Source organism: Cebus imitator, unplaced genomic scaffold, assembly GCF_001604975.1.
Source record: "Cebus imitator isolate Cc_AM_T3 unplaced genomic scaffold, Cebus_imitator-1.0 Scaffold258, whole genome shotgun sequence".
NCBI classification, from domain to species: domain Eukaryota; kingdom Metazoa; phylum Chordata; class Mammalia; order Primates; family Cebidae; genus Cebus; species Cebus imitator.
The window spans coordinates 235,865-257,455 of record NW_016107573.1 but is presented as its reverse complement, the minus strand read 5'-3'; the positions used below and the strand labels follow the sequence as shown (position 1 = coordinate 257,455).

Here is a 21,591-nt window from a genome sequence, read left to right as displayed (position 1 = left end):
TTGGGATGAACTGGGCAAGCAGAAGGCCCAGAAAGGTCTTAGAAAATGTCCCCTGTGCCCCAATCCCTGGCTCTTAACCTCTCCCAGTACATCTCCCTTGGAGATTATGTCCAAATGTGGACATCTAACTTCAGAAGACAAGAGCAAACGCCCTGAGATGAGAGTGACATGACCAGGACAAGCTGAGCTCACTAAAGGAAGGTGCTTTTCTCAGGGAGGCTGCAGCACTGGCATGGCCTGAGGAGTTTACCTGGTCAATAGCTTCTGGGTTTTCAGACACATCAAAGATGACTGCAGTGGCTCCCCGCTGTACTGCTCGCTTGGCCTGCCAGAGTAAAAAAGAGCAGGTTGGCCCTCTGGTCCTCTTACCTTTCCAAAGCTGGCCTTGGCTATCAGGCCTGTAATCAAATGCAGAATCTGACAGTTACCAACTTATGTGACTTCAGGCATGTTACCTCACTTTCCTAACCCTCAATTTTCCCATCTATAAAGAAGGGGACTGATGACTAGAGTTAACAATAGTATATAGTTTCAAATAGCTAAAAGGAGGACATTTCCAACACAAAGAAATGATAAATATTTGAGATAATGGATATGCTAATTCCCCTGATCTGATCACTATACCTTGTATTTATTGAAATATCACTATGTATCCCATGAATATATAAAATTATTATGTTGATTTAAAAACTTTTTTTTTTCAAAGAGGACAATTTCACCTATCTTGTATGGTATTTGTGAGGTCAGATGACTTGGAATAGGGGAAAATATGGCTGGGTGCAGTGGCTCACACCTGTAATCCCAGCACTTTGGGAGGCTGAGGCAGGCAGATCATGAGGTCAGGAGTTCAAGAACAGCCTGGCCAACATGGCGAAACCCTGTCTCTATTAAAAATACAAAAGTTAGCAGGGTGTGGTGGTGCATGCCTGTAGTCCCAGCTACTTGGGAGGTTGAGGCAGGAGAATTGCTTGAACCCAAGAGGTGGAGGTTGCAGTGAGCCCAGACGGTGCCACTGCACTCTAGCCTGGGTGACAGAGTGAGACTCTGTCTCAAAAAAAAAAAAAAAAAAAAGAATAGGAGAAAATACATAATTGAAATTGATTACTTAACAAACTTTTGTATTCCTATCCAGCCCAAATACTGAAAACCTACACATCAACAACCTGCCCAGTCAGTATAGAGGTATTGGTTTCAGTATTTCCTGTTTCAGAGCCACTGACAACCAAAGCAAATGCCTTTGGCCCATCTTATGTGGTTCCTTCTTCCTTCCCCTGTCACCCAGTTAGAAGAATATATTAAATATTTCTGAATGAGTCTCAAAATGGTTAATTTTAATAAGTGACACAAGCTGAAGACCTCTGGAGACACTGTCTGTGGTGGGAGCTGTGAAAAATAATTATAAATGGGGTTTTGAAGCAGTTGGCTGCCAGACCTGGATACACATCAAAAGCCACTTGGGAAGTTTGTAAAGCAGATTTCCTGGCTCAAACCACAGAGACTGATTGAGCAGGGCTGGAGTCAGGCCCAGGAAACTGAGTTCTGTATGCTTTCCGGGGGATTCAGATGATTCAACCACTTGGGGAACTACTGGTCAGAGATGAGATTAGAATGTTTTAGGAACAAATGAGAAGTGATGGGATTCTTTTTGGGGGAGGTTGGGGGAAGATTCCTTTCCATCCCAAAGAACCTTCTAATTCCATGTCCAGATAAGGGGACAGCAAGGTAGAAGCTATGGAAAAACAAAACTTAAGATATAGCCTGGCTGGAGTTCGAGACCAGTCTAGGCAACATAGCGAGACCCAATCTCTAAAAAATTAGCAGGGTGTGGCAGGGCACGCCTGTAGTCTCAGCTACTCGGGAGGCTGAAGCAAGAGGTTTGATTGAGCCCAAGAGGTAGCGGCTGAGTTGTGATTGTGCCACTTCATTCTAGCCTGGGTGACAGAGTGAGATCCTGTCTCCACAAAATACATAGATACATACATACATACCCACCCTGGCTTTCAGGAGCCTGAATCTTGTTAGGGAAGTAAGACACTTCTAATGTGTGTATGTATAGAGGGCAAAACCAGCCTTCTATAAGATAGGCAAATGATAGCTAGTGCTTAGAGATCAATAGAGTTACTATCGGCCAGAGTGCTTGAGAAATAAAATTGAAATTCCTTTCAATAGGAATAATCAATCTACATTGACATGGGGTGAGAATGCAATGTTGCCGAGAACACAGCTAAACAAATGGCTCCACTGGCCCACTAGAGGGCAGTCCCACTCCATAGCTTTTACAACAAACCAATGGCTTCCAAACAGTACCAAAAGCACTTCAGTAAAATCTTCAGTATACTGCAAATTCCTTGGCAGTTTAAGAAGTTCTGGCACCCTGGACAATCTGTCCTTGTCTTGCAGGGGACTCTTCTTTTTTGAAGGGAGGTTCAATGCATTTAAAGTCTCTGCCGATTTGTCCACCACACCGTTTCATCACCAAATTGCTAGACTAGGAGTCAGGAGTAAATCCTGGGAGCTATTCCTGCCCCTGCCACTGGCATGCTGCTAACAGTGGACAAGTCACTGAATCCCTTTCAGCCTTAGTTTCCCCATCTATTAAAAAAAAAAAAAAAAAAAGCGGGGGTGGGTGGGAGGATGCCCAGGTACAGTGGCTTATGCCTGTAATCCCAGCACAGCACTTTGGGAAGCTGAGGCGGGTGGATCACCTGAGGTCAGGAGTTTCAGACCAGCCTGGCCAACATGGAGAAACCCTGTCTCTACTAAAAATACAGAAAATCAGCTGGATGTGGTGGCACATGCCTGTAGTCCCAGCTACTCAGGAGGCTGAGGCAGGAAAATCTCTTGAGCCTGGGAGGCGGAGGTTGCAGTGAGCCAAGATCACACCATAGCACTCCAGTTTGTGTGACAGAGTGTGACTCTGTCTCAAAAAGAAAAAAGGGGGAGGTGGGGGAGGCCACCTATGTTATGACTAGGGTGCCTTCCAAATTCCCAGTCTTGGCCACTCTACTGAGAAGCAGTGGGCTGTCAGAGCAACTCAGAACTGCAATGGCCCTGTCACCCTCCTCCAGGAAGAGAGGATGCTGATGACACAGCTGAGAAAGTGTGAGGTCAGGGTGGCATCGCCTTCCTCCACCATAGAGCTATCTTTCCATCAGAGATGGGCTTTCACTTTGCCACCCAGGTGGGAGTAGCGTGGTCATAGCTCGCTGCAGCCTCAAATTCCTGGGCTCAAATGATCCTCCTGCTTTAGGCTCCTGAGTAGCTGGGATTGCAGGTGCATGCTACCATGCCAGGCAATTTTTTTTTTTAGAGATAAGGTCTATGTTGCCCAGGTTGGTCTTGAGCTCCTAGGCTCAAGTGATCCTCCCATCCCAGTCTCTCAAAGTGCTGATATTTTAGGCATGAGCCACTGAGCTGGCTAGCCATACAGCTCTTTAGGGACACAGACTCCTCTGCCTGAGGCCAATGGCTCATGGATGCCAGAGTTAATGTAATTGTAAATAGACGCTGCTTAGGTGGTATCCCAGGCTTTTTCATAAATTCCTTCTCTAGACGTAGAAGGGCCCTGAGGAAAAGCACTAAAAATGAGGAAATAAACAGGCCCTCTCATTCCTTTATTTGGCTTTCATTCCACAATCAAGCACATCAAACAGCGCCCTCGGGGAACATGCAATTCAGATAAGTCCAGATCAGGAGCCCGGTACCTGTGCTTTGATGCGGGTGCACCTGGAGAGTGTAATGGCTGTGGGATGAAAGGCTGCAGGATCTGGGGTAGGGAATGCCTTCCCAGGAGAGGCAGGCCTCAGGGAAGCCACTTAGCCACGTGGCCTTTTAAAGTTCAGGCTTCCCTCCTCCACCAGAACGTGGAGGTCTCAAGGATCATGAAGCGTGATCCAGTCGAGAGACACAAAAGACATTTTTCACAAAATCTAGGACATTGTGATGTTTTCTGGTTTTTACAGTGAAGAGGGCAGGCCAATAATAAGGAAGCTGGTTGCAGCTGCATGTGCCTGTAATATCAGCTACTCAGGAGGCTGAGGCGGGAGGATCACCTGAGCACAGGAGTTTGAACCTGTCTCAAATGTGTGTGTATGTGTACATATATATATCTCTAAGGTGCTTAAATTCCATTTACTGCTTGACTTCCAATACAACCAGGCTAATGCATGGGATCTAAGGAAACATATCTTGTTTAAGAAAATGCTTCACTCACACAGGTGATTTACTTTTAAAATTATATTTAATGTAAACTACTATTTAAATAAGTTTGTATTTCCTGCACATACTAGGACTGGAGAGGAGGGGAGCCAAGCTAAGATCCTATTGGGAAGTTGCCTGTCAGAAGCCAGCTTAGGATTTACAATAGGCCATGAATAACCCATATTTAGAAAAGGATACATTTACTATACTGTTCTGAAAGGAGATTAAAAAAAAATACAGACTAGGTGCAGTGGCTCATGCCTGTAATCTCAGCACTTTCGGAGGCTGAGGCAGGAGGATTGCTTGAAGCCAAGAGTTCAGGACTAGCCTGGGCAATATAGCAAGATCATCTCCACAAAAAAGTTAAAAACTAGCCAGGCATGGTGGCATGCACCTGTACTTGGGAGGCTGAGGTGGACTGCTTCAGCCCAGGAGGTTGAAGCTGCAGTGAGCCATGATTGTGCCATTGCACTCTAGCCTGGGTGACAGAGCAAGACCCTGTCTTAAAAAAAAAAACAACAAAAAAAACAGAGACGACAGGCTGGGCATGGTGGCTCATGCCTGTAATCCCAGCACTTTGGGAGGCCAAGGCGGGTGGATCACGAGGTCAGGAGATCGAGACCATCCTGGCAACATGGTGAAACCCCGTCTCTATTAAAAATACAAAAATTAGCTGGGCGTGGTGGCGCACACTTGTAGTTCCAGCTACTCGGGAGGCTGAGGCAGGAGAATTGCTTGAACCTGGGAGGCAGGGGTTGCAGTGATCCGAGATCGCGCCACTGCACTCCAGCCTGGCTACAGAGCGAGACTCCATCTCAAAAAAAAGAAACACACACCCCTTCTCCCTTAAAAAAAAAAAAAAAACAAAAACACAGAAACAGAACATTACTTGGTCATACTTTGCCCCTTGCCCTGTATTTTCAGTTTAAAAATCGATGAGGCATACTCCTTGAACCAATCACTCTCTTAGATCATGCATCATTTTACTTATTCAAGCATGGACCAGATTATTTCAAAACAAACCTAGACTCTAGTTAAGAGTTCACAGTCTTGTGACCACCAGAAATCCTATCTTTAGGATCTTTAAGTCACATACTTAAAAGTCCAAAACTCTGCAGATGGGGCCCTTTCAAAGAAAGGATAGTAAAGATGCAGCCTGGTGAATATGGTTGCATGAAAGTCACTGGTAAACTGGCCTGTAGCTGGAGAGGGCCGTTATCCGTAAACTGCACAGCCTGGAGTGCAAGATTAAGAGAAGGGCATGACAGCAGAACACAGGTGGGAAGTTTTGGCAAGGCCTCCCAGAAGCAGCCAAAGGCCTTGTCTTGCTAACCTTATCCCCACACACAAGGGTATCTTCACATCCTTCATCACCTTTGTTACTTCCATCCTTGCTCGGGCCATGGCAAGTTGGCACCAGCCAGCAGGTGACCAGAAACCCAGTGTAGAGTGCTGAATAAAGGTTGCCATGGTCCTTTATTTACCTTCCCAGGGCTGCAGGACCCGAAACTAGACGATGTCTGTAGCCATTGAGACAAGTAGCAAAAGAGTTTGCTTGCGCCCTTAAAATACACTTGCAAAGTACAAAATTCAACCTCTAGAAGACAGGGCCCTACTGTGGTTGGCACTTACCATTCCTATGGTTATTCAATAAACGTTTATTATAAATGAAAGCAAGTCTGCCTGGCACCATACTTGGGTTACTACTGATAAAAAGAAAGTGCTCCCCAACTGTGAATGTGATGTGGTTTTCTTATAAAGATGTGCTTTTATTAGTAAGATTAAGTCTAGAAGGTCCCAATGCAAATGTACCGATAATGATGATAACTGTCCCATTATCACTTTGTGGGTGGGAAAATGCAAAGCCTAGAGCCGACCACTTACCACGAATTCCACTCGGGAATGGACCTGGCATTCTCCCCAGTGTGGGTAGTTATACCCAGACTTGGTTTGGGACTTGGACCCATCCCCATACCTATTCCCTGGAGTCTCTGGGGTACAGATTCCATTTTTCACCTGTTTACCTGTTCCTTTGTCAAGCTCTTGGATGTGGTATCCCTAATGCTTACCCTTTATTGTAGGAAAACTTGACAGAATACAATTTAATAGGAAATAACCCAAAAGTTGACTAAAAATCTCATTTGTCCCACATTCCTGACCTCAGGATAACCAAGTAAGTTGGACTGTTAGCACTAACATGAAGACGAGTCTTCAACCTCTTATAGAAAGTTGCAGACTTCTGGGAGCCCCAAGCAGACTTTTTTGCCTCTACGTTTTTGCATTTTACCTATACATTTTTGCATTTGCCTATACAATTTTGCATTCTAGCATTTTTATTTATCATAAACTTCTAAGTTATTTAAAAAATTCCTTGTAAATATTTTAAATGGCTGTGATTTTTTTTTTTCTATATTCTACACATGTATTTCTGATATTTGGGTTGTTCCAGTTTTTTAAATTTTAATTAATACTATATTGGTTTATTTGATTAATTAATACTACATTTGAATAGATATTGGTTTTCATTTCTAGTTTCCACAGGACATAGGCCCTGTGCCAAATAATATAGAGATTATTAAGAATCTCAATAAAATCCACATCGAATTTTAATGTCCCTCCTTACATCCCCATCCAATTCTTACTTATCTGCATAAATGACAAGATAGATAGATTGGCACAGACAATGCAGGTAAATTTGTCAACAGATTTAATTTCTGGGTTAGGTGGCCTGTTGATGAGCTGGGTGGGAGGGAGAAATAAGTCAGTTTGAGAATAACTCTCTAGATGATGATACTTCACAGGCAGAAAGACACTTTAGAATGAACCAGAATGAGTTGATCGTATTACTACAAATATTACTAATCCTTCAACGTCAAGTTCCTGTGCAGCCTTTTCCATAAAACTAATGGTGCTTCTCCCTCAGCAAAAGGAGAGGTAAGACACCTCTCTCTGAGCTGTAATATCTTAGGGTTTCTCTTCTGTTGTTTACCACTCCTGTGATGCATTTCCCCTGAAAATACGATCATCTTTAGAATTTTTGCTATTTAAGGGTAATATGTGTGTGATATGAAAAATTTAAAACAACTCAGAAATTTAAAGCAAAAAATAACTCATCTGTTACCCTCTATATCCCAGCCTTTTAACATAACAGTGTGGTTTATATCCTCCATTTTTTAAAACCTGTATCTTGGCAACAAGAAAATGCATATGTATTATTGACATATGTATTCCATTATATGGTTATTCAGAGCTCCTGTCAGAGCTCCTGACAGGCATGTAGTGGATTTCTATGTTTTCTCTGTTATAAACAGTACTGTATTTATTCCTTGTATTCATATTCTGGTGACATCTGTCCTCAAAATAGCCACAAGCGGTCCTGCTGAGTCAAAGGGTATAGAGTCCTACATATAAATGCCTTGCCTGGGTGCCAGGCATACCCTTGGAGACTAACAGAAACTTCCAGGAGCCAGGAGGGAGGCCTTACTGACCACATTGGTACGCCCCATGAAGCCTAACATGGCTGGGTGTGTTGGTTCACACCTGTAATCCCAGCACTTTGGGAGGCTGAGGTGGGAGGATCACTTGAGGCTAGGAGTTTGAGATCAGCCTGGCCAATACAGCAAGACTCTATTTAAAAAAAAAAAAAAAAGGCCGGGCGCGGTGGCTCAAGCCTGTAATCCCAGAACTTTGGGAGGCCGAGGCGGGTGGATCACGAGGTCAAGAGATCGAGAGCATCCTGGCCAACATGATGAAACCCCGTCTCTACTAAAAATACAAAAAATTAGCTGGGCATGGTGGTGTGTGCCTGTAATCCCAGCTACTCAGGAGGCTGAGGCAGGAGAATTGCCTGAACCCAGGAGGCGGAGGTTGCGGTGAGCCGAGATCGAGCCACTGCACTCCAGCCTGGGTAACATGAGTGAAACTCTGTCTTAAAAAAAAAAAAAAAAAAAAGCCTAACAAAACAGACTGCCCTGGGGATGGTTCATACTCAAATTAACATAGTCAAATTCTATTTGCATTAACCACTTATTAATTTAGTTGTTCCACAAGTTATTAACTGGTTGCTATGTATTTTAGACCCTGGGACCTCATACAGCAGCAAGCAGCAAGCATGGTCACAGACCCCTGTCCTCACCAAGCACACACCCTGCTAGTGGTGCTGGTAGAGCCCTCTCTGAAGAGGCCAGGAGAGTCATAAGGAAGAGCATGTGCATTTAGTTCCAAGGGCAAATGGGTAAGAAATTAAGAACATGGATTCATTTGCCTCATATCTCTATAGTAGCCTTTCCCAAAGTGCGTCTAAGGGAATGATTTTCCTGGTCAGCGTCCTTTGAGAAATGCATATTCCAGAGCTGTCCCTGACATTTACATCATTAATATGCTAGAGGCTCCTATTTTACCCAGCATCTTAGGATTTTTTTGGACACAAATCCTATTTGCAGCAACTCCTGTTAACACTCTCCCTTCCATGGAGCAGGCTTTAGGACTCAGTATTTCATGACACGTGGTATGCCAAGGTGAGAGGAGTATCATCCCCTTAGCCCACTCCCCCTCACATTAACTCACAGGTGGAAGTCTAAAGGATGTGACAGAAGACCTACATTTTGATTTGGAAACCAATTACTAAATGGCATATGCATCCATAATTTAAATGAGATGGTTATCAGTGTGGAAACATTCAAGTATACAGTTCCACTTGACAACTACTGAAGAGGGCCAGCTGGTGTGCCAGGCATCCCAAGGAAGACACAAGCCAGGACCTTCTGGAATTGTCTGTCATAACATACTTGCTGCTATCCTGGGTGAAGAGATCTTGCTTAGCAAGCAGCAGCATGAGGACACTGAGGTCTCTTCCCTTCTTATCCAAGTGAGTGTTCACTTGGGGCTCTTCTCTGACAGAGTCACACATAAGTAGTGTGACGGAAAGGGGCAGAAACCAAGCTCATGGAGAATGTGAAATGGCACCAGAGTCCCAGGGCTTGGTTCTCAGGACTTGGCATTAGTATTCTGCTTCAGTTTGGGTCCCCAAGTTACTTCTGCAGCTATTCCCAGAGCAGAACACATTGTCCCGGGCATCTGTGAGTCATTTCTTGCTCAGGTAGATATGGGTGCAAGGCGTCTTGCCACGGGCCTGCTCTTCATACAATCCTTACTTCCCTACAACCTGGGCTCCCTCCTCAAGGAGGTACCCTATCTCCTCCATTCTCCCACCCACGGGTCCAAGTCAAAACTGCAGCCCTTTGCCTTTTCACCTATGCCCAATGGCTTACCACATTTTGCTGATTCTGGCTTCCAAATCCATCTATCGTTTTTGTTCATCACCACTGTTGCCACCCTGTCCAGGACACCAGATTTCTCACATGAGTCCCAACAACATTCTCCTCTAGGAGATCCTGAACCCAGCCCATCTTGCACGCCCCCCGCGCCCTCCCCAGCATGGTCTCTATGCAGTAGCAGAGGGACTGATCTCAGTCATGGATCTGACCTGCACCATCCTTCTCCAATGACTGTGCTGCAATTAGGGGCAACACTTGAACTCCTAAGTCAAACTAGACTGAGGTTCTTTTTTTTTTTTTTTTTTGAGATGGAATCTCCGCTTTGTCGCCCAGGCTGGAGTGCAGAGGTGCAATCTCAGCTCACTGCAGTCTCCACCTCCCGGGTTTAAGCAATTCTCCTGCCTCAGCCTCCCAAGTAGCTGGGATTAAATGTGTGCATCTCCATGCCCAACTAATTCTTTGTATTTGTTTATTTATTTATTTTGAGATGGAGTTTTGCTCTTGTTGCCCAGGCTGGATTGCAATGGCACGATGTCAGCTCATCGAAACCTCTGCCTCCTGGATTCAAGTGATTCTTCTGCCTCAGCCTCCCGAGTAGCTGGGATTATAGGTGTGTGCCACCACGCCCGGCTAACCTTGTATTTTCAGTAGAGACGAGGTTTCTCCATGGTGGTCAGGCTGGTCTTGAACTCATGACGTCAGGTGATCCACCTACCTTGGCCTCCCAAAGTGCTAAGATTACAGGAATGTCCACGGCAGCCGGCCTAATTTTTTGTATTTTTAGTAGAGATGGGGTTTTGCCATGTTGGCCAGGCTGGTCTTGAACTCCTGACCTCAGGTGATCCACCCACCTCGGCCTCCCAAAGTACTAGGATTACAGGCATGAGCCACCACACCCAGCCTAGATTGAGCTGCTTTTAGTTCTCTTCAAATTCCCAAACTCAGTGGTGGCCTAATTTAGGGCAACCAGAGGACCAACCATGAGCAGTACATTACCCTCCCCACCCCACACACATGGGGCTCATCTTTATCGCTTCTCTCTTTCTGCTCAGGTGTTATTCCCTCAGGCATCGGTGTCCAGTGGCCTTATGCTGTGCTCTGCCACTGTGGCACTTATGATGTCACACTGTCATTGTTTACTTTAAATGCCTCCTTCACTAAAGGGCAGCCAGTGTGTCAGACTTCTTTCCTGCTGAATTCCCAGAACCCAGCAAAAGGCCTGGCACAGGGTAAATGGCCAAGAAATGTTTGTTGATTAACCTAAAAGATCAGCTTTTGCCCTAGGGGTTAGCATCAAACACTCTGGGCCCTGCTACTGAAAGCACTGATTCCAGCTCACTGCAGGCCACCTGTCTCCTCCCTTTGACTCTTGAGAAAGGCCTGCTTTCTAACAAGTCTTCTTGGAACACAATATTCTTCACACTTTAGATTCTCAGGATTCAGTTTCTTATTACCGGTACCACCTTCTGCTGTAGCCTTTTTACCGGTTGTCAGTTCGAATGCAGACATTGCATCTCCTCTGGCCAACCTCGACCCTGGCACTAAAAGTGGCTTGGCCTTGTTGCGGATCTGTACCAGGTCCCAGGCCCCCATGTGTGCTCATCTCTGGATATCAAAGCTCTCAGAAAACAAGCCCAACCACTTGCAGTGCTTGTTCCTTCCATTCAGCAGGAATGGGGGCCTCCCTTAGCGCCTTTACCAAAAGAAAGCTGGCCATGTCCACAAGAACAGGCTGCATAGAGATGTGAATTTTTATAGCCTCCACCCATTATCACTGGGGGCTTTGACTTTCCTCCAGCCTAAAAGACTGATGGAGTCCAACCTGCAACCTTTGGAGAGATACGGCCACACTACACAGGGGCCCAACCCCAGGAAAGTGCAGGTTTGGCCGCCCACCCCACCTGGTGTGAAGCTCTGGAGCTTGGCTCTCCAGGTGAACTGGTGGCAAATTCTACCACAGCTTCAAAATCTCCAACTCAATGGTGCCCTAATTTGGGGTAACAAGAGATCCAAGCATAGGCTTGAGAGACACAGCCATCTAAGGCTGGAGCCTGGAACATGTCACTGCCGAAATGCAAGGCGGCAGGAACCAGCCCTGTTTCTGTTGCCGCCACTGCCAGGCCTGCTCCTGTGGTCAGGGAGGGGAAAAGGGCGGTTAACACGATGGAGAGCACCCAGCTGGTACAAGGGACTGGCCACGCCTGACGCCCACAGGTCCCTCTTGGCAGGTCCTACCCCATCCAGAGAGCCCAGGCTCTTTGAGTCCTGTTATATCCCTCCCTCTGGAGGCCGCCAAGTGGATTTTAAATCCTCACTCCTCACTTTTTCCTTTCCTCCTCCTTGAGTTCTTCACTTAGTAGTGACCACCCAGGCACCAGGCTCTTGAACATTCTGGTCAGCTGCTGTTCTCTGAAGCATGAGTCACTGCATGACACAGGACATTCTCGCTGGGCAAGGGGGCTCCCAAGGTCTGTCTCACCAAGGGCTCTGTTTTCCGACAGAAACTTTTCATTCCATAGGAAATGAGGTCACACACCAGAGCACATGGGTAACCAGTGAGAAAATCCTGGTGCCAGGAAGGGGTGGTGGTGGTGGTAGAAGTGGGGAGGCAAACTAGACCCTAACACTCAGGAACCACCAGGGCGAATCACCTGCGACTCTGGGGTCATTTGTACTAGGGTGGGGGTGGGGAGGGTGGAGGAAAGGGACGCACACAGCTTAAAAAAAAAATCTGGTTTCTTTTAAAGTATATACAACCTACATGATTTTACTAAGTCTAACTTGCAGGGCATTTGGCTAGCTTATTTTCAGGACTTGGAGCCCCTTAATCTAAGTCCTACAGGAGATCAACACACAAGAGGTAAAGGGGTAGGGCCAGGGCTGCCCTGCGGGCTTCAGGCGGGGGTTGGGGGGTGAGGTGGGGGTGGTGGTGAGGGTGGATAGCGCAGTGCTGCCCGCTCCACCCACCGGCTCCTCGCTCCGGGGCTTGGCTGCAGCCCGGCCTGACCTTCCAGGTTTCCCTGGCAGGAGATCAAAGCGCTGAAGCCACAAACACAGCTCAGAACTCGAGGCCCGGCGGCCAACATCCCCCCTCCCGCGGCTCCTCCCCGCGCCAGGAGCCCTCCTCCTCCCCCCTCCTGCACCGCCCCGCAGTGTCCCTCCTCCCCTGCAGCAGCACTGCTTCCCCCACCCCCGAACCCCCAACCCAGCGGGCCAGGACTTTCAAGGCGGGCTGCCATCCGGCCTACTCCGACCCGGGAAAGTGCCCTCCTCGCCACTAGCCGCGCCCCTCCCCACCGGGAGAAGATATTTCTCGCCGTAATTAAAGTCATTAAGCCTCCAAAGGCTCCGTCGGCTGGTTCGGAGTTCCGGAAGGAAGATGATGCATTTTAAGTCCCAGTTAAGATTATGCTGATCTATTTAGGAGACATGTAGCAGCGAGAATTCAGTGGTTAAGTTAGTGGTTAAGGCTGCCTAAGTTTAAACAGTGTTACTTATTCTCAAAATATGTAGCAGCCCCACTTAATTTCTCCTAATTAAAGGAACTCGACTGAAGAGGCTGGAGTCCGCGGCCGTATCGCGGCGCCATTGCGCAGGTTGGTACCCTTTTCCCAATCAGAAAACTAGTGGGTGTCAAACAGAAATGTATTTCCCTAGATCTTAATCTTAAACATGGACGTTTAGGCCAGTTCCAAGAAACACAAGGATCCTCTTTAACACCTGACAAGGAGCACCAAATACCCAGGAAAGCCTGTCCACACCCTCCTGTTCCATCGATACTGTGGGGGTGAAAGGTGTTATGGAAAAGCTGCAGTTGGGTTGTTTCATTACCTGTCTATGCCTGGAAGATAAGCTTCTGGAAAAATCTGGAAGCCGTTATCTTGGCTGAGTTTCCCAGAAGTCCGACTTCAGGCCAAATCTTATATAGTCAGCAACTAGAAACTTCAAAAAGGACCACCCCCCCTTCAATGCATATGGCAACTAATTAATATAAACAACTGTTAATTAGGTGGCAGCATCAGGCTTAACGAGCAACAACAGTGCCTGCAAAGTCTAGACACCCTACAGCCTCTCTTTGGAGGATGAGAGAGGTGGCCGGCAGGCTCTCTCTGAAGGCTGAGTTCCTCACAGGGGCAGTTGTGCTTCTCAACCTTGTCTCACTGAGGAAGCAACTGGGGAAATTAAAGAAAAAACAAACTCATGCCCAGGACCTGCCCTTAGAGATGATTATTCGATCTATGTGGATGAAACCTCAGCAGCAATATTTTTTAAGAAGTTCCGCAGTTACTTTAAAAATTAGGCAGGGCAGAGAACTACTGATCTAAGCTAAAATCGCACACGGCCTCTGGTATGACTGTCCAATGTACATGCTAAAACGCCTCTCCTGATTCGGTTGGACTGATGTAGACCTAAAAGTAGAGTTCACCTAACCAACACCCTCTGGCAACACTTACAATGAGGCAAGGGAAGGTGTTAGAAAACTGCTGAATCAGGTGGTAAACTCATTGAAAAGGCAAAAGATTATTTTGATTACACAATTTTCTTCTTTTTATGAAGAGGAAAGTAATTTGGGTTAAAGCATTTTTGCATGCTAGAAGCAGGCTTGCTTCTAACACTCGCAGGACAAAGGACAAGGACTAACGAACCAGTAAATAAAATACTGTATATCGTAGTCTTCTATCTTGACATATGTACCTTCATAAGAACTTGAAACATAGGTTCCAGGCAAGCTTTCTAACTCCTTGGAGCTCCTCACCAGAGCGTGTCAGTGCGGAGAAAGCTGACCCCCTGGCCCACCCTACACTTTGAGGGGGTTTGTACACATGCAGGTGAACACCCCAGGCTTTGAAGCCAAGCTGTGTCTACATCCTTGGGAAGAGAGGCATGCTGCCAGTGCACAGTGCCTCCAGGAGGATGGTCCTAGAAAAGGGTCTGTAAGTGCTGGAAGCCACCACAAGGTCATTTTAAGGGAGTTTAGGGATGCTGGGAATGGTTTAGATGGGGGCTTCCCCTTGGACTCCTCACCCTGTGGCCAGAAGGTTTAAAAGGGGGGCCTTAAAGCATGGCCCCCCCTTGCTTGGTCATGGAGCGGTACTGAGACTCCAAGAGGGAAAGTAAGGAAAGTGCTTATTCATGTGCCAGGCAAGGCACCGAGTGCTTTCAAATGGTACTGAATTTGCAGAGCAAGTCTGCAAGGGAGGTGGTGTTGATCCCCATTTTACAGCTGGAGGCTCCAAGGTTACATAACTTGCCTATGGTCACTCAGCAACAAAGTGAAGAGCTGACATTTGACCTAAGCCTCTCTCCATAATCCCAGACCACAGAAATACTCATGTTGTCCCAGGGGGTTCTAAAGTCAAGTGTAATGGAGATACGTCCACATATATCAACATGAATGCTGAACCTTCAAACATTCCATTAATAGCTTATGTAAGTATTATATTTCCTGGTAACACAAGGAAATTCCAGATGGCTCTTATCCTAACCCATTTGGTCTCCCTCCTCTTGAAATCTCCCTTTACAAATGTCATGCAGCTCATGTAGTCAACGTAAGGAGGGATTTTTTTTTTTCTCCCCTCGCTGCCTATCACATACACTACATCACCTCTGGCCCTCCCTGGGAGGTGGCAGGGTGGAACGTTTTCTTACTTTTGTACAGGGTTACCTGCTTAAAAATTCAGGTCTATTTAGTCAAAGACTATTTCATCGAAAGGGGTTATATTAATTGCCATATTAGCCAGTCCAAGCTCACCAACACTGTAACTTTCATCCTTCATTCTTCTTAAGGATCTAAGTTGTTGCAAAATGGTCCCCTGTGTACCCTATGGTACTGACACCCTTTTATGTGATTTTGTATTAGTAGAGTTTAAGGAAAGTTTCATTATCTCTTCACCTTAAACCAAAATCATTTATAACAGCTATAGAATCAAACCCCTTTCTCTAGAGAAGGGCAGTCACATGGCCCCCTCAGCCATACTATCCTTGTTTGGGTGCAGTCAGTTTGATGACACCCTACCAAAGCCAAGCTGGCCAACCCAGGCTCTTTTTAGCACTGCCAGAGTGGAAGGGCAGGAAGAAAAGGGGCTACCTCACACTGCTTGGATTGAAATCCTAGCTCACCAATCCAGCTCTGTGACTGTGAGCTTGTGATGAATTTTGTTTTATTTCATCTGTGCAATGGGGATGACATTGAATCTATCTCCTGAAGGCTTCTGGAAGTCGACATGACCACACTACATTTCATATACATGCAGGGACATCCCAGTTTAGGCCAAGAAATGTTGCCATGGCATGAGTCTGGCAGAGTGTGGTTAGTGGCTGTCAGCCCAGTGGTATATCAAAATGCCTGTGGGAGCTTATTAAAAAATAAGAGGGGCAGACTCCTCCCTGAGACTGATTGAGGGGAACTGGACCAGAGGTAGAGCCAGACTTTGTAGGTCTGAAAGCTCTGCAGGCCAATTCTTAGGTGCAGCCAAGATGGGTAACCACACACCAAGATGCTAAGGCAGTCAGAGGGAGAGATGGTAAGCTGAGAACGTGCTTCTTAACCTAACTCATCAAGCCCTTGTTCTTCCCCTCCTAGAATGGCCCAATTTCTTTCTCAGCTACATTTCTGTACACTTACGCTTCTCTAACTCAGGCTTAAGGAAAGCGCTTGTTAAAGAGAAATGTCTTTTCAAGGGAATAAACAATTGAGCTTTTTGTGATATCTGGGGAAAGATAGATACCCCCAAAGCAGAAGTCTGGGTCCCTCACAATTCAAAGCCTCTAAACAACAATGATCACAGGCAGCCTCTGGTCACCAGGTGTTGGCATGGCACTTGGAACCCAGCAGGCATGAAGATGCTGGGGGGCTGGGGGGGACACGGCCATGGGCACAAGAGCAATCATTTATATGAGGCAAGCTTTTGGGGTTCATGGTAGAAGTCCTCCTGACCTTTGGGTCCAGGCCTTTGGCTTCTACGCCACAGTGGTCCCCAGGATCTTCTTGCACAGGAGCCTCTACCCTGAGTAGGACAGACCAATTGATGCAAGTTCCAGATGGGTCTTCTGAGATAACAGGATAAAAATGGAGAAAGATGAGAATCTCAAGGACACCATTTTCAGGTTTAAGTCCTATTTTTCAAAAACGAACATATGCTTTCTTGAATAAGCCCTCAAACATAGTCTGAACTGAGCTAACCAAGTCACAGAACTTGTATGTCTACTGCCCAACTAATATCCACTTCTCTGTGATAAGTGGTGACAGCTCTGCCATTAGAAGCAATTTTACTGATGGGGTCTGGGGGTGTGGGAGAAAGGATACTGGCCATAGCAGTCGTGAGTTAGGCTATAAAACATAAGTAAGTTAAACCCAGAATGTCCAATGTTGAATTAGACCCAAAAATGTCCTATATTTTCAAATAACAAGTGCCATAATCACCTTTCTATAGGCTAACAGAATGAAGGCTGTGTCAAATCTACACTTTTATTTCTTCCAAATGCATTCCAGTCCTGGTACTCGATAGTCATCACAATGGTGCTGATGATGGAGGGGGAAGGAGAAAAGTGGCAGAGTCATGAAGCTAGCCTTCCTCAGCCCAAATGCTGATGCTAGCTGGAGAAAAAAGGTGGTCCCAAACATCCCTACCAAGCATCTGGGGTACAACAACAATCATTAATACTACTTTCTGTCCTATGTTCATAATCCCATCAATGCCCCTTTGGGGCTGCAAAGCAGTGAGGGGCTTGCAATCCACTAGGTTAAAGAAATGGAACTAGAGGCAGGGCGTGATGGCTCATGCCTGTAATCCCAGCGCTTTAGGAGGCTGAGGCAGGCAGATCACCTGTGGTATTTTTAGTAGAGACAGGGTTTCACCGTGTTTACCAGCCTGGCCAACATGGTGAAACCCTGTCTCTACTAAAAATATAAAAAATTAGCTAGGCCTGGTGGCCTGCACCTGGAATCCCAGCTACCTAGGAGGCTGAGGCAGGAGAGTCACTTGGACCCAGGAGATGGAGGTTGCAGTGAGCTGAGATCATGCCCCTGTATTCCAGGCTGAGTGACAGAGCAAGACTCCATGTTTGGGGAAAAAAAAAAAAGGAACTAGACCAACAAGGGCAACAAATGGATTATGCGTTTAACTGGGTAGGATTATTTTGAAGGATGCACAATACAGTTCTGCAATGGAGGAGCAGGACAGGGGTGATGTGTGCCATGGGCTGGTATAGTCAAGAAAGCCTTCATGGAGACCAAGCTGCCAGAATGAAGAGGAAGAGAAGGCCAGCCAGCAGCTGGATATCCAAGATGCTGGTGGAGGCAGCAGACACACCAAGTAGCATGAAGGGGAAAGGTTAGCAAAAGGTGGCATAGAGGCTGGGTGCAGTGGCTCATGCCTATAATCCCAGCACTTTGGGAGGCCAAGGTGGGCGGATCACTTGAGGTCAGGAGTTTGAAACCAGCCTGGCCAACATGGTGAAACCCCTTCTCTACTAAAAATACAAAAATTAGCCAGATGTGGTGGTAGGCACCTGTAATCCTAGTTATTCAGGAGGCTGAGGCAGGAGAATTGCTTGAACCTTGAAGGCGGAGGTTGCAGTAAGTGAAGATGGTGCCACTGCACTCCAGCCTGGGTGACAGAGCGAGACTCTTTCTCAAAAAGACATAAAAAGGCAGTACAGGGTTACATGGTTGGGTATTATCGTCTACTCACATGACCATCACATAAACTTAACAACTATTTAGTGATTACCCTCTCTTTTGGTAGCAGCTGTCATGCCCACAGTTAGTTTCTGGCACACAGCATCCAAGCAGTCACTATGGTTTACTGACATTTTTGGGTTACTACCTGAAATTTTATTTTTTTCTGAAAGAGGTTCCCTAACCCCTACACCAAAGCCCAGTCTTGTGGCTATGTGCTTCCAGGCAAAACTGCATGAATTTCACAAATACTTATTGAGCATATATCATGTAAGTATACCAAAAGAACCTAGTCCTAAAAGATCTAGTGTCTCTTCTCATGGAGTTCCAGTAGTTATACTAGGGACCCTACATGCACAGCCAGAGGTAAGTGCCCTGAAGGAGAGGAGCATCACAGGACTCCAAGAAGAAGAAGAAAGGGAGAAGACTGGACCTATGCCTCTCCACTTTGTATCAGACCTCAGCTTGTTATCCTGTTAACAGCAAACCTCAGTAGCAACCAACGCACACTGCCTGGGAACCCTCAGCAAATATTAAAACATCTACTCAATATTAACATTTATATTCACCAACAAATACAGGGGCAATTACTGTTTCAGGAAGGCAGATTAAAGTATAGTTTGACAGCCTTTAACAGTGCAGAAAATTGAAGAAAAAAAAAACCAGTTAATGCCTTTAAAAGTCATTATAATGAAGGAGACTCAACGGACTCTGAACCACAGAAAGGTGGAGTTGGGCCGGAATGCTTCCTTTGGTCAATAATAGGTGAATGACTGTGTCATTAAGAAAAGGACTTCTTGCAAAAGAACAGCTTAATCCCAGGAAAAGGAAAGAGTAAAAAGGTTACATTAAGGGAATCAGGGATAATCTCTATCAATTACCCAGAGCCTTTCCTGTTAGGGAAGTCTCAAAAGAAGAACAGGAAAAGAGCTGGGTCATGATCCAGGGTGCTTACGCTTTGTTTTATGATCCATGAGTTTGGCAGTCTGGTTTGTGGGTAAGTGAAGACACCTATAACTACAAGCACTATGTAACCCCACAAATAAGCAGGTAATTGTCGAATATGCCAACATTGGCTCAGCTATCAGGCAGGCATGGAGAACTGGCTGGCATTTTGAGGCTAAACAAATCAAATTGCATACCTACCAGGTGGCTGGGACATTTGGAAAGACTGATGAGCCAAATCCAGAAGAGGGACCCCAAACCACTCCCTCTGGAGGAAAGAGTTCTGGCCAGATGACCCCACATGGAATAAATGACTGATCCTGCTTCTCCTGGACCTGGGAGTCAATGTGGTACACTAGAGGAGATTGAGCCTGCTTCTGAATTCCTGGGAGACAATGCAGCACACCCAAGGAGAGATTGAGGCCTGCTTCTCCATTCGTGGGAGCTAATATAGCCCACCCTAGGGAACCGAGCCTGCTTCTCTATGCCTGGGAGTTAATGTATCCCATGCAAGGGAACCTCCGCCTGCTCTCCACTCCTGGGAGCCAATGTAGACAACTTGAAAGTCACAGCAGTCCTCATGCCGGGGAGATAAAGAGGGTCTCTTAGGCAACAAGGACCTTGACTATGGTCCATCCGAATCAAGTGTCCCTCAGTCCTGGAGTGGGATGAAAGCACACCTAGTCCCATGCCCAAGATTCAGAAAGGAGGCATGACTTTCCTGAGGTCAGAGTGTGCTGGCAGCAGGGGAGGGTGTTCCATCAGAGCCAACTGCTTCCTGTCAACCCTGCCCCCACTTCTGTCAAGTCCATTAAGTTTTATAATATTGAAGATTTTTTGTTTTGGGGGAAATAAATCAGAATTTAGGGGACTCCAATGTTAGTTTTTCAAAAATAACTTTAAAATATATTTAATCAGGGTCTACTAGTAAACACATAAACATTTTGTGTATTATTTCAGGCAATTTTTATTAGAATTTCAGAATTCCTATACTAGGAGAGTTGAAGCCAAGCATTTAAGGAAAGAATTTTTAAAAAACCAATTTGTTGGAGGTGGGAGGGGGATGGAGGATGAGAAATTACTTACTGGGCACAATATACGTAATTCAGGTAATGGCTAAACTAAAAGGCCTGACTTCACCACTATGCAATATATCCATGTAACAAAATCATACTGATACCCCATAAATTTATACCGAAAACACTGTGATTTGTTACAGGGAAGTTGACTATAAAGGACCTGCTAGCAGGCAGGTGTATGGCAGCTTACAAGAGAGATGGAATCTTGAAAAGAAGTGTAAATTAAAATATTTTCAAATATGCCAATTGAGTTCACTTAATAAATTTTAAAGTGAGTACTTTTGTAACAACAATAAATTCTCTAGCCTACTGAGATTGCTTCTAAGGGGATTGGGACATCTGCATAACTCAAACTTATAAGACGGACAGCTGACTAAAGTCAGGGTTGTGGGTTTTTTCCCCCAATCTGAAACTTCACGAAATAATATAAAGTCAGGGTTTTTAACTGCTGGACACACAGTCACATACCTAACCCTATTCTCACGCTATCCTGAGAACATGCTACACCAGATCCAGTGATGGGCAGGGACCAACCAAGACTCAGAAATACCAGGCTCCCCAAGTCTGCAGTCCTACTTCAGTTTTAGCCTTAAGAGAAAGCGTGTCTGGGATCAGGATCTGATAATGAAGAGGAGGTTAGGTTTGGGGGTCACGTTAACAGCTAACAGATGAAGTTACAGATTAACTTTTCACTGCCATTAGTTGGTTAATGTACAATTTGCAGGCAACTTCAATCGTCCTGGCCCAAGATCACAGTAAAGAAAGCAGTGTTCTCTTTTCATACTTAAAAGGAATGAACTACTGATATACACAATCCACATGAATGTATCTCAAAATAATTATGCTGAGTCAAAGAAACCAGAATAAGCAGTACATATTGCATGATTCAATTCATGTAAAATTCTATAAAATGCAAACTAGTGTACAGTAGGAGAAAGGAGATCAGTAGTTGTCTGGGATTTGGCAGGGAAGCCAGGAAAGTGAGGCAGGGACTTTAAAGGGGAACTGAGGGAATTTTGGGGGAGTGACAGATATGTTCATCTTGACTTTGGTGATGGTTTCATGGGTGTGTGTGTGTGTGTGTGTGTGTGTGTGTGTATAGGTCAATCCTTATCAAATTGTTCACTTTAAATATGTGCTGTTTATCACATGTCTATTACACTTCAATAAAGATTAAAACAAGGCTAGGCGAGGTGGCTTATACCTGTAATCCCAGTACTTTGGGAGGCAGAGGTGGGTAGATCATTTGAGGTCAGGAGTTCGAGACCAGCCTGGCCAACAGGGTGAAATCCGGCCTCTACTAAATATGCAAAAATTAGCCGGGCGTGGTGGTGCATGCCTGTAATCCCAGCTACTCAGGAGGCTGAGGTAAGAGAATCTCTTGAACCCGGGAGGGAAGTTGCAGTGAGCC

The 21,591-nt window shown here is 45.8% G+C and overlaps 1 protein-coding gene across 2 annotated transcripts in view; it reads right to left on the bottom strand.

Moving 5' to 3' along the window:
* The window catches only part of ZNRF3 (zinc and ring finger 3), a 168,517-nt gene that overhangs the window by 11,392 nt on the left and 135,534 nt on the right, over nucleotides 1–21,591 (bottom strand). For both annotated transcript variants that reach the window (XM_037728177.1, XM_017499465.2), the window contains exon 3: nucleotides 251–325. In XM_037728177.1, coding sequence (XP_037584105.1) covers nucleotides 251–325 — 75 coding nt within the window. The remainder of the gene's footprint in view (nucleotides 1–250; nucleotides 326–21,591) is intronic.